Source organism: Euprymna scolopes, chromosome 19, assembly GCF_053919585.1.
Source record: "Euprymna scolopes isolate OS-2025 chromosome 19, ASM5391958v1, whole genome shotgun sequence".
NCBI classification, from domain to species: domain Eukaryota; kingdom Metazoa; phylum Mollusca; class Cephalopoda; order Sepiida; family Sepiolidae; genus Euprymna; species Euprymna scolopes.
In genome coordinates this window covers 32149925-32173070 of record NC_136500.1, presented here as the reverse complement: position 1 = coordinate 32173070, position 23146 = coordinate 32149925, and the positions used below count along the sequence as shown (strand labels likewise).

The following is a 23146-nucleotide window of genomic DNA, read 5'->3' as shown; positions in this document are numbered from 1 at the left end:
AAGATCCATATAGATGAAAAACTCTGGCAACATCAACTGGTCTGGTACAAGGGGCAGATGTATTGCCTGACGAGGTTAGGCTTTGAGCTGAGCTCAGCCTCCAAAATTATGACTGCCGTGCTGAAGACGGTGCTGAGTAAAGACTTTACAGTGGACAAGGCCACTAGTTTGTACATTGACAAAATTCTTGTCGAGGAAGCAGAGATGACAGCAGAGAAAGTGAGAGGCCATGTCGAGAAGTATGGGTTGACTGCAAAACCAGCAGAGTCCCTGGATGGAGGAGCGGTGTTGGGGTTGAAACTATGGCGAGATGGAAAAGGAAGCCTCGTCTTTAGACGAGGGAATGCGATACCCGAAGTTGAAACTGACCTGACAAAACGAGAACTCTTCTCGGTCTGCGGGAGACTGGTGGGACACTATCCAATCGCCGGCTCGCTCAGGATAGTGTGCAGCTTTATTAAACGACAAATGGGCACTGATGGCTGGGAGGGCCGTGTGATGAAGGAGGTCACAAACATGCAAGAAATCATCGCGAGAGTGACGAAAGAGGACCCAATGAAGGGGGAACAGTACGTCAGCAGCGGAGATGCGGGTGTGATTTGGTGCGATGCCAGCAGCCTGGCATTGGGTGTCGTATTAGATGGGAGGTGTAACCGTGGAAGATTTGGTGTGGCTAAGAAAGAAAAACGTCTAGTCCCATATCAATGTAGCCAAACTGGAAGCCGCTACGAAAGGAATAAATCTTGCCCTGAAGTGAAGATTGAAAATAATTGAAATCAAATCAGATTCGGCAACAGTTGTTTTCATGGATCATGTTGGCAGTGACTGACAATAAGAGAGTCAGGAGCAAAGGTGCTGCAGAAATGCTGATCAAGTGCAGGCTTGGAGCACTCGCAGATCTGATAGCGTAATTCCAGTTGAGGGTATCTGTTGTGCTGGTCCCATCAGAAAAGAACAAGGTGGATTTGATGACACGAGTAAAGAAGGCCTGGCTGCAAGAGGGAAAGGAGGTTTCCTCGGTATGCTATGCAGGGGAGGAAGTTACATGAATGCACCACTTTGGTCGAGAACGAACATTATTCATGGCAAAAGAGGGTTACCCGGAAACCACCGAGGAGGAGGTCAGAGAGGTAGTGGAGCACTGTCAGGAGTGCTAATCGATAGACCCCAGACCGTCCAGACACGAAGCAGGAAAGTTACACATTGCGGAGGACTGGAAGCAATTGGCCATTGATGTGACCATTATTGCCATAAGCTGTATATGTCGATGGTCGACTGTGGACCGGGGAAGTTTGCCATCTGGAAAAAGATCAGGGCAGAAGCTGCATGAGCGATCAGAGGGGTCATCGAAGAAATATTTGAGGTTGAGGAACTTAATGAACAATGGCCCCGCTTTCCGATTAGAAGCTTTTAAAGAAGTGTATGATAAGTGAGGAGTAAGGCAATTTTTTAGGGTGGCGTATCGGCCGAGTGGCAATGGGATAGTGGAGAGGAATCATCGCACCATCAAGGCTGTTGCGGAAATAAAGCAACATTTCACCCATGGAGGTGGTGTTTTGGTACAATATCTCACCGAAAACCAGACAAGATGAGACAACTGTGCAAGGAGGAGGCCTGCTTGGATGAAGGATTATGAAGTGCCTTATTGATCCCAAAGATCAGGGAGGGGGGGGGGTATATGCAAAAGGGAAAAAAAAAAAAGGTACCGTTTAAGGCTAGGCTATGGTTAGAAACAAAAAGAAAAATAATATATGATGTAGTGGGCGTATCTGCATCACTCTTTGGGAAAGAAAAGGATGGCTAGCTCATTTATATACCCGAATGGCATCTTGGGAAGGCAGTGCATGATGGGAGAAGCTATTTTTTTTGTTGACTTTTCCTTTTTTGCAAGGAACACAAAAAGAAAAGAGTCGTGAACATCTCTTGAAAAGTATTTCGTGTTACTGGCGTTCAGATTGTGAGGTGTGACATTGGTGGCGAGAGGCCAGGTGTGGTCGATTGGAAAAGAAGAGGGCAGAAATGTGCTGTTGTCGAGCGAGTGACTCACTCCTTCCCGAACCTAGAACCGAATCCTGATTTTAACCTCACATATTTTCTGACTGATTATTTGTTTTTAAATTTTGTCTGTCCTGAGCAAAAATATCTTGACTAGCATGTGTAGCCGGCGTGGCCTGGATTGACATGAAGTTCCATTTGAAGTACACCTGTATACTAATTTTCATCATGGGTAACGTGGATATCCCTACAACAAAAATAAAAGAACGGACGAAAACATGCAAATGAAATCGCCCCCAAAAAAGTATGTGATACCTCTCCACCAAATATTTCAGCAGAAGGGCTACAAAGAGAAGAAACTATTCTCCAGACATTGAGCACTGGAAAGACCCCCCCCCCTAAAAAAATAATTAAAAATAAATCATTGCAACTTTTCTTTCAATAAAAATAGTAGCAAATACCTGTGTGATCGCAAAAAGAAAAAAAAAAAATTAATTCCAAAAAACAAATTAAATTTTTTGTCATTTTATATTTCTAATGTAATCCACCCCCTCCCCCTCCAATTTAATTTTTCATGTTTGGGGTTCGTTTTGTTTATAAAATTGTTAGGTGAAAGTACAGAATGGTCTCATGAAAAATAATTAAATTTATCGCTATTTTATGTTTCAAATGTAATCCCCCCCAAAAGATTGTATTTGTCATGTTTTGTCCCTCACCCCTCGATCGCCAAACATGAAAAAAAAATAGAGATGAGATGTCTCATTGAACGCTTTGTGGCCAAAAAGTGGGTGCTCATTTTACATTAAATTTATATAGAAAAGTGATCCCCCACGCTAAAATGTTAATTTTCTTGGTATTTTTTTTAGTTTACCGACCCCCTCGGCATTCACCTTTAATTTGTTGACTTTTATAGGTTTTCAGGTACCTGAGAATGAATATCGCATTTATTTTTTTGTGCAAACCTGCAGTTATCCATATTTGAAGACATTCAGTATCCAACGTAGTCACTATTGTTTTTGCTGGCGGCCATCTTATTTCCCATTTAGGAAAAAACGCCAAAAAGAGCCAAAACATGACCCCCAAAACATTTTTCGGCTTCAATGCCGAAATGACCCCCACCCGCCACCCTTTCCGATATTTTTCCGCTTTCCGATATCGAAACGAACAATCTTTTTTTCACTTTCTTAATTATATTCATTTTTTCACTTTCTTACTAAAATGCGCGCACGTGCGTAGTCACTTGACGCTTCACAAGTTGCGTGAATACATGGTGGACATTTTAAATGACAAGAAATATTTATCATAAAATAAAGTTTTCACCTCATTTGTCAGTAAGTTTTCACGAGCAGTTTACAAAAGCATATTTTATGTTTTTCGTTCTTTTTTTTGGGGGGGGGTATTCAATTATAGAACTTGTGTAGTTTAACAGGTGCTTCTGCAGTTTAATTAACCGTTTTTTCCATGGAGGGGTGGGGGCGAGTGTGTTGTGGTGGGTGGGTTGTGCTTTTGTAAACCGCTTGTGAAAACTTAATTTTTTTTTTTTTTTAGATCAATTAAAAGGGGTTAATACCATGCAAACCGTAAATTTGCAATGGATTTGATTATCAGATTTGTGGCTAGCAACATCGAATTTGTTTAAATTAGTGGTCACTGGTCGGTGTTCTGTTGTAGCAAAAGGTAATATTTATTTTAATAAATATTACTCTAAATACTGTTTTTAATTTGTGGTCTTTTCTTTACGTTCTTCCCTTTCGCTCAAGATTTCTTGAAATTTACCCCTTCCCCCTCCAATAAACCTTACTTTTTTTGCGCCAGTTACATGTGGCATAGTTAGCTTCTTTTGGCGTTTTTTCGTTATTGAAAACAAGATGGCCGCCATTAAAAATGATAAGGATTACTGCGTGTTTGCGCAAAAAAGTAAATGCCATATTCGTTCTCAGCGTATCCGAAAACCTATAAAAGTCGACAAATTAAAGGTGAATGTCGAGGAGTCGGTAAACTAAAAATTTACCAAATATATCTTGGAAAATACTTGTTTCTTGGTATTTTAAACGTTAGTGGTAATTTTAAAGGATTTTCCAAGGGTGGACAGAAAGCCCCCCCCCCCCCCCCGGAAAAAAAAAAATCGTGGCCACGAAGTGGGTGCTCATTGTACGTTAAATTAATATAGAAAAGTGATGTCCCATTTTTTAAAAACTAACATTTCTTCATATCTTTGAAACTACTCGTTTGCCGTAATTTTAAACATTATTTTCGTTTTCAGCGACCCCAAAAACCTATGTGGAATTGTCTTCCGTTTTCCTGCTTTCCGGCTGACTACAATATGGTTGTGTTCAAGTCTAAAGTAAATAAGTTCTTGATGAGCCGTTCCATATAAGTTATTAAATTTACCAAATTTTCATTACTAATGATTACTATATTGACCAATTTCTACTGTACACTCTTTAACCCTTATCCTTGAGTGGCCTCTGGGCCTTGATAATGTGGTGATGCCTTTGTAAAAAAAAAAAAAAAAAAAAAAAAAAAAAAAAAAAAATTTAAAGGAATTTTTGAGGGTGGAGTAATTCTTCATATTTACCAAAACTTTGTTAAATATATATATTTTTTTTTAAATTAGAAATTATCTATAAAGTCTGTTTTTTTATGTATGTAAAAGTTTGTTGAAAAGTTCAAATAAAATTTATAATGTAATAGAAAAAAAAAAAAAAATTTTTTTTTTTTTTTTTTTTTTAAATAAAACTAACTTTAATTTCAAAATTTCGATATTGACGTTTACCTAACTGATAAAAGTTAGGTAAACGTTCATAAACATATTAATGGGGAAAAACAGTTCATAACTCTTTAAATAAATAAATAAATAAATAAAATAAAAAGGTTCATTCTATACAGTTTTGGTCATCCGCAGCTAAAAATGTCAGACGTCACTTCCGCCAAATGGCTTTGTAAACAAAGGAAGGTGAATCTTCAACATTACCGGAATATTTATGAAATCTAAACTGAATAATCGCATTAAAAAATAAAAAGTGAAGAAACAATCAGGAAAAAATGGGTGGCCCTGAAAAGGGCCATTTGGGACATTTGTTTCCTTTGAAAGAAAACAGTTTTTTTAGTTAGTGCTTGCGTACTTGGTGACAGCTTTGGTTCCTTCAGAGACAGCATGTTTAGCCAACTCATCAGGGAGAAGGAGACGGACAGCAGTCTGGACCTCACGGCTGCTAAGTGTTCTTTTCTTGCTGTAATGGGACAAACAGCTGGCTTCATTAACGATTCTTTCAAAAAGATCGTTCACAAAACTGTTCATAATAGAAATGGCTTTGCTAGAAATTCCAGTGTCAGGATGAACTTGTTTCATTACTTTGTAAATGTTAGATGGAATAATTTTCCTTCCTCTTCTTCTTGCCATCACGGGCAGGTTTTGCCTTACCGGCTTTCTTAGCGCCTTTCTTACTCACTTCAGTTGGGGGAGGCATTTTGAATTCAAAACATGGCCTTCCTCCCAGCAACAATCAAAATTTTGTCTGTTAAAACTCTCGTATTTGATTAGTCAGAAAATTGCAAACTACACAACTTGTGTAGTTTTGCTATTTTCTGACCAATCAAATACAAGAACAGTTAACACTTAAAAAAGACACAAGAAAGACGTTTTCTGGGCGGTAAAATAATCAGCAGTTCTCAGGAGCCGATCTGCGCGTATTTCACCATGGCTACCGAGAGTAAAGAAGGCCGATGCACATGACAACGTGACGTCATTATCAGATTCACTTGTAGGGATATGACCTAGGCTATCAGCAGCAGTTTCGTCTAGTTTTCAGTTTGCTGTCTAACATGGTGTATTCTTGCATTGTTACAAATTGCCGGGGAAATTATCCAAAAGGCCCCAAAGTACATATAATTTCTTATCCTAAACTTTCTCAATTTGGATACGTGCCATTAGAACGGAAAATTTTATTCCAACCAAATATAGTAAAGTAAGTGATGTTATTTGTTAATAATTAAACGTGTATTGAATTAGAACTGTATTCAAGTACTTTCATAATGTTTGATAACATTGTTAATATAAATTAAAGTACTTTCATAACGTTTGATAACATTGTTGATATAAATTAAAGAAACAATACTATTTATTGCTAATACAGCAAATATTATGTTGATATCTTTAACTTTATTTTCTTATAAGTCTATCAGGAAGGTTGAAAATTTAATTTAATTTTGTTTTAGTTTTTAAAATTATAAACAAATAATTTTTACATGAGAATAATTGTCAAAATGTTTTTTTAATCTATATATATAAAAATGTAATTCTTGGTTTGTTACAAGTGAATAAAACCATATTTCTATGTTACCAATTTATTTGAAATTTTCAGACAACCCATCTTTAGAGTCGAGGGATGTTTTTATGTTATTAAAATAAATTTACCTTGCGAATTATTAAAATATTAAATAAAATAAATATATTTTTGTAACCGTTAGTGCGAACCTGCTTTGTTGATTAAACTGAACTTCCGGTTCGATTCATTTCACAGCCACGAATTGACGAAACAAAGTAATTTCATTTTCTGTTTACTCAATAAGTAAAAAAAAGCAAAAAAAAAAACCATAATTCTTTTGTTTATCTTCCAAATTTTTTAATTTACACATTTTTTCTTTATTATATAAGACGAAAAAAAAAAGTTTGTCGCTTGCTTTTTGAGTTTTTTTTTTGTTTTTCGATATAAGATTGGTTGGTAAAAGTACAGTTTTTTTTTACGGATTGGTAACTTGCTTAAATAATATTGGTGCTAATGCAAAGAGTGGTCCGCGCTATTTTTTAAATCGTATTTCCAGGTTTAATTAAAGTTTTATTATGTTTTTTTATTCAATTGTAAGGTTAAAATACACCCTCCCCTCCCCATGTTAAGAATGGCTTTTTAAATATTAACGTTATTATTACAACACGGATCACTCTCTGCATGAGTACTGTACTTTCACCTAACAATTTAATAAACAAAACATGGTACTTATGCAGAGAAAATACCATAATAATATAATAATAGAATAATAACGTTATTTAGAAAGCCATTCTTAACATGGGGAGGACGTTTTGTTACTATTCTATACTTTCACCTAACAATTTAATAAACAAAACATGGTACTTATGCAGAGAAGGTACCGTGCTGAAATAACGCTATTAAGAAAGCCATTCTTAACATGGGAAAGGGAGAGTGTTCTGTAACTATTTCATATTTTCACCTAACAATTTAATAAACAAAAGATAGTACTTATGCAGAGAAGGTACCGTGCTGAAATAATACCGTTATTTAGAAAGCTATTCTTAACATGGGGAGGGAGTTTTGCATCTATTCTATACTTACACCTAACAATTTAATAAACAAAAATAGATAGTACGTATGCATAGAAAATACCGTGCTGAAATAATGTTATTTAGAAAGACATTCTTAACATGGGGATGGTATTTTGTAACTATTCTGTCCTTTCACCTAACAATTTAAAAACAAAACATGGTACTTATGCAGAGAAGCTACCCCGCTGAAATAATGACGTTATTATTTAGAAAGCCATTCTTAACATGGGGATAGTGGTGTTTTGTAACTATTCTGGACTTTCACCTAACAATTTAATAAACAAAAGTTAAACTTAAGCAGACAAGGAACAGTACTGAATCATTAACATTATTTAGAAAGCCATTTTTAACATTGGGAGGGAGGATGTTTTCTAACTATTCTGTACCTTCAGTGCTGATGCAGAGAGTGATCTGCGCTATTTTTTAAATCGCAATTCCACGTTTAATTAAAGTTTTATGATGTTTTTTATTCAATTGTAAGGTTAAAGTACAGAATAGGTACAAAACCCCCTCCCCATGTTAAGAATGGCTTTTTAAATAATAACGTTATTATCTCAGCAAGGATCACTCTCTGCATGAATACCGATTAACGTTTTGTTCTTTGCTTTTTTTACCATATTTTTTTGTTTTTTTTTTCAAGAAAACCTTTTTTAACAAAGATTGAAAGTGCACGTTTTTTCTTTTTACAGAAGTTGTTTTTATATAAGAAAATATGAATGCTTATAAAGAAATTGAGTACTCGTGCACTTATTGATCCGTGCTGAAATAATAACGTTATTATTTAAAAAGCCATTCTTAACATTGGGAGAAGAGGGTGTTTTGTACCTATTCTGTACTTTAACCTTATAATTGATTGAAAAAAACGGTAAATTTTTAGATTAGGTCCACCTCCACAATTCTCTTTTAAATGACGACTTTCGTAGGTTTTCGACTATGCTGAATACGGAAATCGCATTGAAATTTTGCAGAAATAAGTAGTTATCGAGATATTAAAAATTTGTATAATGCATTGTAATCTCTGGCAGCCGTCTTTTTTACACGCTTGCACACGTCATAAACAAATCTACGCGCGTAACAAAGATGGCCGCCAAAGAATACAATGCATAAAACAACTATCTATATCTCGATAACTACTTATTTCTGCAAAATTTCAATGCGATTTCTGTATTCAGCATAGTCGGAAACCTATAAAAGTCGTCATTTAAAAGAAAATTGTGGGGGTGGACCTAATCTAAAAAAAATATCAAAATAATATAAAACTTTAATTAAGCTTGGAAATACGATTTTAAAAAATAGCGCGGATCAATAAGTGCATTAGCACTCATTAATCGACTCACGTGACCTTATTAACAAATATTATCAAAGGCAAGATATGTTACTTTATTACCGAAATGGATAATTTTTTTTGTTTTTTTAATGCAAAATTTTTATTCAGCTCAAAAAACACAGCGTTTACTGTTATATTTGAAAATTACAAATGGCGGCAGACTGTGTTAACACATTAGGTTTGGGAAAATGAATTAAAACTAAAAAAAACTATACAAAATACTGTTAAAAACCACTGAATACATGTCTGCCTATGTCACAGTAACATATATTGAGTGAGTTCCTGACAGTATTTTGTATAGTTTTTTAGTTTTAACTCATTTTCCCAAAGTTAATGCGTTCAACAGTCTGCCGCCATTTGTATTTTTCAAATATACAGATAAACACTACATTTTTTCAAACCGATTAAACATTTTACACTAAATAAAAACACTAAAATCTTACCCAGTTAGGTAGAAAAGTAACTTATCTTGCCTTTGATAACATTTATCTTTTATATTTATTTTTCAATAACTTTTTCGTTTCTGTGTTTAGTAATACAAACCCGTTTTATTTACTATAACGTTTAGCCGGCTCGAAGAACAGTGTTTATCAGTGTATTTGAAAAATACAAACGGTTATGGACACTGTTGATGATGTTAAGTTTGAGAAAATGATTTAAAACTAAAAAACTATACAAAATACTATCAGAAACCCACCGAATATGTCAGCCTATGTCACAATAACATATAATCAGTAGATGTCTGACATTGTTTTGTATAGTTTTTAACTGATTTTCCCAAACTGAACATATTCAACAGAGTCCGCGACCATTCGTCTTTTTCAAATACATAGATAAACACTGCGTTTTTGAGCCGATTAAACATTTTACATTAAATAAAAACAGTAAAAAATTATCCAATTAGATAGAAACGTAATTTACCTTACCTTTGCTTTCATTTATTCGTTTTTGAACAACTTTTTTGAATCTGTGTATAGTAACACCCCCCCCCTTACCCAAATATTAATTAAAAACTCGCATTTTTTAGTACAATAAAAAAGAAAACTATTTAGCGTTTTAATGGTTTAGCAACTTTCGGCTTAATCCACTGAATGTTGGTCGAGCCCAAGCAATGATTGATGGTAACTCCCGAGGATCCGGATCCAATTCTGCAAGAGTACCATATTTTTTTTTTTATTTTCGCCTTTTTTTGTTTTTACTTTTTGGAGTGGATTGCTGTACTAAGAATATAAGAAACATGCATTTTCTCTTTTTATTAGAATTTTCCATTACACGAAATTAAGCCACAGCAACGCGTGGCTGGCAGGGTACAGCTAGTAATAAATAAAACCTTTCATTGAGTATGTCCAAATATTTGAAAATTCTATATTTTTTTCTAAAGTCGGTTTGAAAATTATTCACCCCGTGGCTATTAATGAAATTAGCCGTGATTAGCGTTATATATTAAAATTAATTGTTTCTTTTTAGAATTATAAACAAATAATTTTTACATGAGAATATTTGTCAAAAATATTTTTTTTTTAATTTATTTACTTGCCTCCCCATGAGGACACATTTAGACACAAGGTCGGTTTTTAATGTGGGATAATTTAGCTCCACAAAAAGGGCACTCTGGATAGGAACAAAAATAAAATAAAAATTGTCTCGGTCATGAAGGATTTCTCCTCCTCTAACCGAGGACAGAACAAATGAAGTGTAGCATCAGAACAGATACTACACTGTGATTATTATTGTAAATGTTTGTTTTCTTAGATTTTAGCAATAGTTTACATTATAGTATGAATGTTTTCTTTAATTATGTTTTTAGGTATGTGAACATCATTTTCGGCCTGAGGATGTAATAAAGAAGTCAAGATTCGATGATAAAACGCTGTGAAATAAACACGCAAGATGAGAACATTAGTCCGAATAATCTCTAAAGTTCCAAAAAATAACATTCAACCCATGTGATTTTTCTCTAAATTAAATTAAAAAAATATTTCTGCACTTGTAACTTTTGTTTGTTTGTATTTAAATTTGTTTGATTTCAATTTTTGGTATTTTATTGTTTGTTTTCATTCTTAAAATTATTTATCAATGGTTTTCACTTTTAAAATTATTCATCGTTGGTGTATAATATGTTTTTTAATTTTTTGTTTCCTAACTTCATAATTCAGTTTAAATTGTATATTGCTTTAAAATTACTTAATTTTACATAGATAATATTTGTATTTTATATTGAATAAAGTTCAGTTTCAGTATTAATCGAACTGTGTTCCTTTTTCTTTTTAAAAATGTTTTATTGCTCTTTTCAAATGGCTCTCATATAGTACTGACAGTCTGATAAATCTTACCTACATTGCCTGCATGCATTTTTCAGTTAACAGGCCTTCTTCTTACTCTCGGTGGCCGTGATTTAACGCAAGTTTCGCGTTTTGTAAACCAGGGTTGCCAGTTTGGCTTTTTTGAGGCCAAATTTCACGAATTTGGCCTTTTTAAAAGCGGTTTGGCCTTCAAAATTTCTTTTTGGTCTTTTTCTGATCATTTTATGTAAATATTTTTAAATAATAATTATTAAAGAAAAAGACATAATTAAGTAATTTAAAAAGTAGTTCGGATGTCGAAACTTGTAGATTTTTTTTTAATTTTGGCTATTTTTTTTCTCGATTCATGGATTTGTATGAGAAAAACAGCCCGGAATCAACATCTGCTAACATTTTTCATATCAGGAAAAAAATCTTTTTCTAAAGACTAAAGGCTCGCACTAAAGGAATCTTACACCTAAATGTTTAAATTTGTTTTCACACTTACTAAACGTTTATATGGAACCTCTCGGAGGGTTCACAGTTGAGTATGAAACCGTTCTGGAGACTTTTTTTTAGTACTGGCACCTTGGCTCTGTCCAGTTAGGTCACTCGATCACTGAGTAAATAATTAATGTTTAGATTTTTCGTTTGGAATTCTTTAAACCTAGTACTTTGAAATAATTTAATCAATTCATTTTCAATTAATGGAAATTTGAAAACTTATAACTGTTAAACTATCTCTAAAATAGCTATTTAAAGTTGTATTTAAAAAGAAATGTTTAAAAATAATCTTATACTTTTCCTGAGTAAGCCCAAAAGTTTCTTTAAAAATCAATAATTATAGATTTTCTAACTATCTTTGATTAATAGGCACATTTGTCTTAATAATGATGCATAGATTTTCTTGGAAACAAAGTCTAATTTTAGAGTTATGACTAAAATTAAATTTATCAATATTTTAGAGATATTTTAAGTTGATACCCCCATCCCCCTGAGTAAATTTGGTATTGTGGCGACTGAAATAATTCTTCTCTAAGAATATGATAGACAAATAGGAACTTATGTACAAACTGTACCAATAAAAATGGCATGAGAAAATTGGCACTAATAAAATGGTAAAATTGGTTAAATATGAAAAAAAAAATAGGAGTGAAAGTCTCATAAGTTTATGAAAATCTTGGATGCAATGCATAGGGAAAACATTAAGAACTTTTGTAAATTAAAAATAAACCATGTCTATATTTAAAAGCAGATGTGGAGTCTCAGCTAATGACTAACTACCATTCAATCTCGCCGCCGTCTTAGACATCTGTCCATTACACTAGCATATTTATTCATTTTAATGTTTTCTTCAGATTTCAGCTGTAATACTAAATAGATGCTAAATCCAAAGGGTTAATTACGTCATAATCTTAAAAAAAATTATGTCGCCTATGAACATTTCTTTTATTGTAATTTTTCGCAGTCGTGAATCAATACTTATGATCAAGTGTAGTACTTGTTCTGATACTATACTTTATCTAGTCTGTCCTTGGTCAGTGAAAGATAAATTCTTTGCTTTTTACTTTTTAAGGTGATTTCATCTGGTTTTACGATTGTGCCAGTCAGACTTAGAGATAGAAAAAAGTTAATTACTCTAACAAGTTATGATGGCTCGAAAATGGAGGAGCATTTTATGTTTAATTTATATGCGAAACTAATTAATTATAAAGTACTTCTTTTCTGGATGTTCACACGTAATTATTTGAAAAAAGTAGAATCACATCTTTAGGATAGCTGAGTTTCCTCATCTACTCAGCAATATAGATATAATTTAATTTTACAAACTTCTTAATGTTATCCTGGTGCTTATCCATAAAAATACACAGGTGAAAATATCAGTTCCAAATAAATTAAGAAAATTTTTTGATATAATTACGTATTAGGCAAAAATAGGTATATACACCAAAAATCTTATCTCCCCCAGTTTAAAAAAAATAAACCAAATACAAACATAACTGCTCTAGGTGTGTCAGAAACTGACCTTACGAATGCATGAAAAAATATTGAATAATTCGACCCCCTGTATTTCCAAGGTTATAACTACTCGAAAAATGTAATTCAAACCCTAATTTATTTTTCAATTAAAGGAGCAAGGACCAGGGTTTCATTGAAAAAAGAAAAAAAAACTAGTTTAAAAAAAAAAAAGGTTTTAAACATCAGACTTTACAGATAAATTTCTAAAAATCACTTTTTTTGTTTTAAATTTGAATATATTATTTATTGATTTTTTATCTTAAATTTGTGATATATAAAACTTTGAGTAAATTAATTATTTACTTTTTAATAGACATTTAAAAATGGGGAGGGGTGTGAATTGAAAAAACGTTTGCCTAAAATATTATATTCGGTTTATTGGAAAAAGCATAAAATTTCACATTGACCCTGAAAATATCGTAAAAATTGAATCAATAGAAAAATTTTGATAGATTTTTAAAGTTTAAAAATTGAAAAATATTTAACTCGTAGAATTCAATTGATTTCATTCTATAAAAAAATGTTTTTTAAAAATATTTTTATTACTTTTTATACAACTTTAATAGTTTATTTTGGAAGTATAATCCATAAAGAAAATAAACAACCCACTTTTAAAAGAGAAATTACGAGTTTTTTTATATTATTCGCAGTTTCGTGTTAGGGGTGTCAAAAATTCCCCCAAAATTCTGATACACCTATAAATGCTCATAAACAGAAAATTAAATACTAATAATCTTACACTTACCTATGCACACATTAACAACACGCCACTACCAAAAAACAAAAACAAACCCTGAAAAAAAAAAAATGTATGGGTATCATTTTTTTTTTTTTTCGATTTTTTTAGCGGCTTATCGAACCTTATGATATTATTAAGGTTACATTTGGGGCAAATACTTTGACAACCATCCTCACAAAATTTATCGACACTGCACATACATTACCTTTGTTTATAGGTAAATTTTTACATTAGCTCCACCTTCACACTTTTCTTTAAAATACCGACTTTGATAGGTTTTTGACTATACTGATTAAGAAAATATTATTTATATTTGGCAGATACAAGTAGTTTTTGAGATATAAAGACCTGTATTATGCATTTTAAATCAGTGGCCGCCAGATCTGTACGCACTTGTGAGAAACAAATTTAATTCTCTCCGATCAACACTTCCAACCCCCCAATTTTTTTGTTGGTTTATAGTATTTTCGGGTGGGTATCCTAACAACGGTTATCAAGGTTAAATTTTGGGGCAAATATTTTTACACCCCCCCCTCATGCACACAAAATGGGGTGTCTATTCTGATAGCCGTTCTTACCATGGGGAAGTTGGAGTGTCTATTCCGAAAGCCTTCTTAACATTGGGAGGTTAGGGGAGTCCATTCTAAAAGCCGTTCTTAACATGAGGAGGTTGGGTGTGTCTATTCCGAAGGCCATTCTTAACATGAGGTTGGGGTTGGCTAACGACCAATAACAACAACCATACTTTAATTTTTTAAAGGGGAGGGATGATTCCACTGGGCAACACCAGTTAACGGGTCCTGCTAGAATTTAAATAATTTAAGTTAATAATCTTATAAAAAACACAATTTATCTTCTTTTGGAGAAGAAATTCTGGTTATATAATCTTAAAATGCTATCATGTTAGAAATGGGTAATCACCATGTGTTAAATTTATATGCGAGACTGGTCTCTCACTCTAAATTCCAAAATAATTATTTTACCCAAGTTTTTCAACATATTCAAATGTAATTGTCTAAAAAAGTAGATCTATCTTATTTTTTGGGAATGGGACCACCTTAAAGTTCTCATCTACAAATTTACCAACTTTTCCTTAAATTATTTAATATTAAAATAGTAAATATTCTTTAACGTTTTCTTGTATAATGTCAAAAAGTTAAGTTGTAGAATGTATCATAATGAAATTATTTGTCTAAATATTAAAAATAAAACCGTTCTCTATTAAATTAAAACTGAAAAATATGCTTGGAGGGGAGGGATAAAGCATATTTTTCAGTTTCAATTTCATAGGTAACGTCTTTGCCAAGAAAACGTGACAAAACTAATACAGAAAAAAACTGTTCAAAACTTCAATAAAGTCAACTACTCTTTAATTTTCAATTTGGCCTTTTTTACCTAAAAGAATGTTGCTTCGCTTTTGAATTTGGCTTTTTTTGGCCTTTTTCCCTGAAAAATTTAGCTTCAAACATTTATTATAGTCTGGCAACCCTGTTGTAAACTATATTTTGAATTATCAACCATCTTTTAAAAATATATGGTCGTGGTAAAGGAGGTAAAGCAAAGGGAAAGAGCAAGACTCGTTCATCCCGTGCCGGACTTCAATTCCCCCATTGGTCTTATCCATCGTCTCCTCCGCAAGGGTAACTATTCGGAGAGAATTGGTGTTGGTGCTCCCATCTATTTGGCTGCCGTTATGGAATATTTGGCCGCTGAGGTTCTCGAGTTGGCTGGAAATGTTGCGAGAGACAAGAAATCCAGGATCATCCCCCATCACTTACAATTGGGCATCCGTAATGATGAAGAATTGAACAAATTCTTAGCTGGAGTAACCATTGCCCAAGGTGGTGTCCTTCCCAACATCCGAGCTGTCCTTTTTACAAAGAAGACCCAGAAAGCCGCCAAGTAAATTCTTATTTACTTAACACAACTCAAACGGCCCTTTTCAGGGCCACACACGTTTTCCTGAAATGTTTTTGTCAATCTTACTTAATACGATTTTTTTTTTTTTTTATTTGTGACTTGTATCTACAAAACATTTGGCGGAATTGTACAACCATCACCCCATGCGTAATTTCTATACTGATAGTTTTTTTTTAATTTTTTCACTGGCTTATTGATTGGACACTAACCAGATAAAAAAAAAAAAAATCATTATTTCGACATTTGAAAAGGGTGCTCACTTTTTAGTTACAACGTTCTGGTAAATCAGTCACCCATTTGTAACCAATAAAATGCGGGTATATCAAAACCATAGAAAGTAAAAATGACACGAGCCTACTGCATTTTTAAGTCCGAAATATGGCGGAGTTGTACAACCATCACCCCCATGCGTAATTTCTATACTGATAAGTTTCTTGAAATGTTTCCACTAGTTCATTATTGATTGGACACTAATTAACTAGATTATGAAAAAAATGCGGGTTTGTATTACTGTACACATAGATTCGAAAAAGTTGTCAAAAAACAAATGTATAACAAATAAATGTTATCAAAGGCAAAAGAAGTTACTTTTCTACCTAACTGGATATGTTTTTAGTGTTTTTATTGGGTGTAACATGTTTATTCAGCTCGAAAAACATAGTGTTTACTGATGTAAAGATAGAAGCTTGGTTTTGGATGTATTAAGAGTAACCAACCACCTCTTCCCTCATTGTACCACGCGCTCAAGATCATTTCTGCTCGGTTAATGTCGGCACGTTATTTACGTTAAAATGGTTAATAAGCATCTATTAAAAAACTATACAAGTTCTATTATTGAATATCCCCCCTTCAAAAAAAGAACGAAAAACAAACCAGCAGTCCTCCTCTCAAAAAAAAAAAAAAAAAAAAAAAAAAGCAACCATAAAGTGAATGCATGTCTTAATATCTTGGAAAATACTTGTTTCTTGGAATTAGTGGTAATTTTAAAGGATTTTCCGAGGGTGGAAAGAACCCCCCCACGAAAAAAACCATGTGGCCACAGACTGGGTGCTCATTTTACATTAAATTAATATAGAAAAGTGACCCCCCCCCACACTTTTTTTAAAATTAACATTTCTTCATATCTTGGAAACTACTCGTTTGCTGTAATGTAAACGTTATTTTCGTTTTCAGCAACCCCGAAACCCCAGAAAAGTGGTAATTTTAAAGGAATTTTCGAGGGTAGAGTAATTCTTCATATTTACCTTTTTTTTCCATTTAATATTCTTACATTGTTCTGATTATTTCAGCGTCCCAAATTATATCTTGCAAAATATGCTTATTATTGCTATGTTTATGGTTATCTCCCTTAGATTTAATGATCCGTTGACATAAGCGCCTATTTTTCTATGTTCCTGTTTTTAAATTAATTTTTTTAATTGTTTAATATTATATAAAAAAAAATGTTACGCCGAAAGTTTCACATTTTGCAAGCAAGGAAATTAAAATCTTGCTTATAAAAATTATGTAAAACCCGTAATTTTAAAAAAGTAGAAATATTTTTCGCAATTATAATTTTTTTGTGTGAAAATATTAAATAAGTAATGCTTAATTCAATGGTAATCTCGCTAGTTCTAGAAATTCATTAATACGGATTTGGGGACTTTTTTCATAATGTTCCTATAAAAATTAGGTGCAAGTCTATAAATGGTCCACAAGTAATCTTTTTTACAATAAAAATCTGGAAAAAATCTTTATAATGTACGTACTTGTCACTGCATGAAGATGTCATATTCCAAAAATCACGTAAATCGATCAAGTAGTTTTTTTTTTATTTAAGAAAATCAAATATTATCGGACGTTTTATCGAACCTTTAGCCAGATGCCATCTTGTTTGAGAGATAACGCCACTAACGACCCCTGGTGAAAATATGGGTCAACAAGGGCAGTACATGCAGACCATCGAATATTTTATCAATGAAGTACTTTTTTTTTTTTTTTTTGAAGAAAATCAAATTTGACAATTTTTAGGGATAATAAATAAATAAATTGACTTCTTTTAATACAGAGAATGTGGAAAACACTAGTTTTTTGTTGTTCATCTGAAAACAGACTTTAATAAGCGATGTACTTTTTTTTTTTGAAGAAAAAACAAATTTTACGATTTTTAGGGATAATAAATAAATTGACTTCTTTTAATAAAAAAAATACTTGATCGATTTACGTGATTTTTGGAATATGACATTTTCATGCAGTGACAAGTACATACATTATAAAGATTTTTTTCAGATTTTTATTGTAAAAAAGATTACTTGTGGACCATTTATAGACTTGCAGCTCGACTAGTTTAAGTTTAAGTTTTTTTCTTAAATCCCGAAAACACTTTTTTATAATACAAAAAAAAGAAAATTAACATAATGAAACATTTTTTGAATTAAAGTCTGTTTTCAGACGAACAAAGAAAAAAAAACTAGTGTTTTCCACAGTCTCTTTATTAAAAGAAGTCAACTTATTTATTTATTAAATAAGTTAATTTATTAAGAAAAAAAAAAAAATAGTCGATAGTCTGCCGTTGTTGACCCATACTTCTACCTTATCCCGCCAGGAGTCATTAGTGCCGTTAGCTCTCAAACAAGATGGCCTGTAGCAAATCTTCAATAAAACGTCTGATAATATTTGATTTTCTTAAATAATAATAAAAAAAAAAACAAACTACTTGATCAATTTACGTGATTTTTGGAATATGACATTTTCATGCAGTGAGAAGTACGTACATTATAAAGATTTTTTTTTTTTTCGGATTTTTATTGTAAAAAAGATTACTTGTGGACCATTTATAGACTTGCACCAACTATATTAATTACAAAACATTGCCCAAATATTAATTTTTTTTTCTTTTTCATACCTCGTAACATTTTGGCTTAATTTGTATTTGATGACGAGTGTGGCTGTGGCTTTGGCTTTTTTATTTTTTTATTTTTTGGCTAAATAGACGAATGTTTGCGCAGGGTCCACACTCGTCATCAAGTACCGAATAATTAAATAAATATTGAATTGTATTAAAAACGCACACTGAAAGAAAGAAAAGAAAAAATTTTTGACGTGTTTACAAAACAACAAGCAACGCCATGTGCTTGTGCCAATGTCAAGGTCAAGGTCGAATCACCGGTTTGTCACTTAAAATGTGCGCCGGTTGTCGTCATCTACTTGATCCCATTTTACATGGTCCCATTTCACATCCTAAATGCTACGCAATTATATGCAATGTACAAAATATGCATAAACAGAACTGAGCGTAATAAAATAAAATCAATCGTCTTAAAAAAAAAAAAAAAAAAAAAAAAATGAATAATTAATTAATGAAAGTTCGTTTTTCACAGGAATATACAAATTCGTAATTTGAAATTAGTGAACTTTTACAAAATCGCTCGCATATCCAAAACTAAGTATATTAAGAAGTTCGTTTTAATAATTTTACGTAGAAAAAGTATTATTTTAATACCAACGTTAGTGATTTAAAAAAGAAAAAAAAAAAAAAAAAATTTATGTGTCTGCGCGAGATGGATAGAGTAAAAAAATTAAAGACAACATACTTTAATGACGTCATTGAAAGTGGTGTTTCCATACGAGCGCATACCGGAAGTAGTATTAATGTTTTTCTACGCATGTGCAGCTGAAATTTAAAAACAATTCCACGCTACAAAAGAAATAAACAATCCGTACCTCCCCCACCTTCGCCCCGTTTTTTGTTTGCTTAATAAATAATTGTTTAACGATAAAGACATGGAGGAAACCGAACTAGAAAGGCGTCGAAGAGCAGCAAGGGAACGGAAAAGACGAGAAAGAGCTCGACGAAGCCCGAGTAAGGTGGAAGCTGCAAGGGCCGCAGATGCTCAGCGTCGAAGATTGGCGTTGTTAAATGAAACTGAATACCAACGGGAGGCACGACGAAGCCGGGAGCGCTTACGACAACGGCTGAAGCGTCAGATGGCCACCCCGGAAGAAATCGAGGCGAGGAGGAAACGTGAAAGGGAGGCGACAGCCAGAAGACGGAAAATGACAGCTGAAGAAAGGGAAGAGCTAAAGAAAAAAAGAAATGATTCAAAAAGAGTCACCCGACAACAAACTAAGGTAAGTAGTTATTTATATATATTTATACGGCAAAACATGAAGTCAGTTTAATGTGGGGATTTAATCCACCTCTACCCCCGAATGCTCAATTCTAGAAGGAAAAATTAGCTTGAATCAGATCCATGAACATTTCGGCTCTCTTGCACTTTAAGAAGGCAGTGGGACATGTCGTATTACACCGGTTGAAAGAATGTCATTTGATTGGATAGTGAAATATTGACGTCATTACTATAAAATATTGATAGAATTTAAAAATTGAAATTATTTCATAATAGTATAAAAAATAATTATTGTAAAAGAATTTTTAAATAGTTAAAGTCATATTTAAATAACACAATTCGATCGCCTATTTATAGTGAACTATTTTATTTTAAATTTAAAAAATGATTTTAAAAAAAACTGTTTTCTAATATTGTCAATTTAAATATTCCATTTTTTTTTTATTTATAAAATGACGTCAATATTTCGCTATCCAATCAAATGGCATTCTTTCAACCGGTGTAATATGACTTATGTCCCATTTTCTTCCTCGTACTATTGTTTCCTTAAAGTGCAAGAGGGCCAACATTTCTAGGTCGGAGCGCCTCAGGCGATCGACAATGTCCACTAGGTAATACTAGGAAGGATAACTTTCTGCGACTGAACAAAACGATAGTTCACTAATTTGTCCAGGTTTACCTCGATAGTAAAAAAATTATAATTGTACAAAAACTTTGTGTACTTTCCTATTAGGTTAAAAAAAATATGTAAACAACAAACATTTACGCAAATTCATCTACGATTTTTGTTTTAAAAAAAAATGTGCGCACTTGCGCGTGCATAAATGACCACCACTGATAACATAAGGAATTACATCGTTTACTAGCCGGAAAACTACTTGTTTGTAGCAAATTTTAATGCAGTATTCGTTTTCAGCATACCCAAAAACCTGGAAAGTCATCATTTTATAAAACTGATTGTTCAAGTGGAAAGTAGCTAAAAATTTACCAAAAAAGCTTTCAGTCAGCCCAAGATTAAAAAAAAAAAATTAACACTAGGTGGCCATAAAGTGGGTGCTCATTTTACGTTAAATTTATATAGAAAAGTGATCCCCCTTTTTGAAAAAGTCATTTCTTCATATCATAAAACCTATTTCTCTGCGACATTTTTAAAAGTTATATTCATTTTCAGCCCCCCCCCCCCCCCGCCGAAAATCTATAAAAGTCGTCATTGTAAAGAGTTTTTTGGAGTTGGAAAGAATCTAGACACTGACCAAAACTTGAATTTAACTTGAAAATACTATTTTTTTTTTTTTAAATAGCACGGTAACATAAGTGCATAAGCACTCTTTTGTTTCTTAAATTGTTAGGTGAAAGTACAGAATAGTTTCAAAACGCTCCTCTCTCCAGTTTAAGAATGGGTTTCTAAAAACGTTATTATTGCAGAAATTATTTTCGTTATGTCTGATAAAGAGCATTTCTGCGTAGCTTAACTTAATAATGTAGATAAAAATAAAGAAACACTCAAGGAAGAAAAGAAAAAGAAAACAAACTTGAGAGAGATAATTTTTTTTCTCGAGAAGATGGACCTATAGTCCAAGAAAGGGAGGTTAAAGAAAAGAGTTTAGTAACTGGTTGGCTGCCAGGATATGTCCATCAGGCTTATATTGTTTTTTGTTTGTTTGTTTGTTTGTTTTTTGAAGATTATTTGAAAACGTTTCTTATTAGCACTCATCTAGACCAAACTAATTAATTTAAAAAATAAATTGTAGCTACGTACATCATTATATTGCCGATAACATGGTGCATCGATAACAAGTATAAATTGGCTAATTAGAAACAAAGTGTGATTTCTCTATTTAAATGCTATTTGGGTCTGACTTTGAAAATAGAAAAAAATAATTTTATATGCTAGATGACTGTAATAAAATTTTAAAAAAAAAATCATACTTAGTTATTTATCTAAAAGCATAGTTTGTATGCATCAGTGAAAATTAAGAGCAAATTCACTGACGACAATCTTGCTTAGGGTTACTTTGTTTTAATATATGAAAACAGAAAACTTAAAAAGCCACGGTTGTCTTTTTTGAAACTGCAAAAGCAAGGTGTGACAAGATGCAGTCTAGGCAATGCAAATCTTGGCAAGAGTGATAGTCATCATAGTGACGACGCTGAAGAAAGTACTGAACAAGGATCTTCGTTGTTCCTTATACAAGAGTTGGAAGTGGCAATTACTTATCGAAAAGGCCAAAGAGAATCACTTCATGAAAGCTAAGAAACTCCCCAACAAGGTTAAATATGCAGTCGAGATGAGAATGATTGGCTTTTGTTCAAACAAGATAAATTTCTGCCAGCACACTACAGGGCAACATGTGGCTAGCCTATGATCCAGAAAAAATCTTGTGCATCATAAAGACCAAGTTCCTCAAACTGCAATAGTTGTTCTGTGTTTACTGCTCCACATCTGGGAAAGATATCAATCATAAGGCCTACAACATCAAGAATGAACTGATTGCTAGTATCAAATTTGTGTTCAGTCATCTCGAGAACATTTTGAAAGTCACATGCTTCAGGTTCAGATATTAGTGCTACCAGATCAGGCTGTCTGAAGATATTGTCTTCCTGACCTAAAATGCATTAAACATTGATTTTTTTTTTTTTTTTTTTTTTCCTTTCCCTTTTGCAAAACTCTATCATGGTCTGCAAAGTTAAAAACAAAAACGACAATTTCCTTCTACAAAACAACTAAGTCAAACACCATGAATAAATATTTAAATATATAAAGAACTTGAAATGTAAAATCTTTTTTCTTCTTTTTTTTTTTTCAAAATTACTGGATTCGGCATTAAATAACCCAAAAACCAGGTTCAGGTGCTATTTGGAAACTGTGGTGAGGACTCAAAGCACGGCCACCGAGAGTAAGAAGAAGGCCAGTTAACTGAAAAATGCATGCAGGCAATGTAGGTAAGATTTATCAGACTGTCAGTACTATATGAGGGCCATTTGAAAAAGAGTAATAAAACATTTTTAAAAAGAAAAAGGAACACAGTTCGATTAATACTGAAACTGAACTTTATTCAATATAAAATACAAATATTATCTATGTAAAATTAAGTAATTTTAAAGCAATATACAATTTAATACTGATAAAACTGAATTATGAAGTTAGGAAACAAAGAATTAAAAAACATATTATACACCAACGATGAATAATTTTAAAAGTGAAAACCATCGATAAATAATTTTAAGAATGAAAACAAACGATAAAATACAAAAAATTGAAATCAAACAAATTTAAATACAAACAAACAAAAGTTACAAGTGCAGAAATATTTTTTTAATTTAATTTAGAGAAAAATCACATGGGTTGAATGTTATTTTTTGGAACTTTAGAGATTATTCGGACTAATGTTCTCATCTTGCGTGTTTATTTCA

At 32.5% G+C, this 23146-nt stretch overlaps 1 protein-coding gene, 1 long non-coding RNA gene and 1 pseudogene across 5 annotated transcripts in view; all 3 read left to right on the top strand.

Moving 5' to 3' along the window:
- LOC145303505 (uncharacterized) overlaps nucleotides 1–10656 on the top strand; it is a 56176-nt gene extending 45520 nt beyond the window's left edge. The window contains exon 2 of the long non-coding RNA XR_013873722.1: nucleotides 10471–10656. This is a non-coding gene — a long non-coding RNA (uncharacterized LOC145303505). The remainder of the gene's footprint in view (nucleotides 1–10470) is intronic.
- Nucleotides 10657–15236: 4580 nt separating this feature from the next.
- Nucleotides 15237–15726, top strand: LOC145240192 (histone H2A-like; annotated as a pseudogene).
- Nucleotides 15727–18467: 2741 nt separating this feature from the next.
- LOC145303503 (uncharacterized) overlaps nucleotides 18468–23146 on the top strand; it is a 38253-nt gene continuing 33574 nt past the window's right edge. For all 4 annotated transcript variants that reach the window (XM_080144936.1, XM_080144933.1, XM_080144932.1 and 1 more), the window contains exon 1: nucleotides 18468–19733. In XM_080144936.1, the coding sequence (XP_080001062.1) occupies nucleotides 19386–19733 (348 nt within the window). In that variant the 5' untranslated portion in view covers nucleotides 18468–19385. The remainder of the gene's footprint in view (nucleotides 19734–23146) is intronic.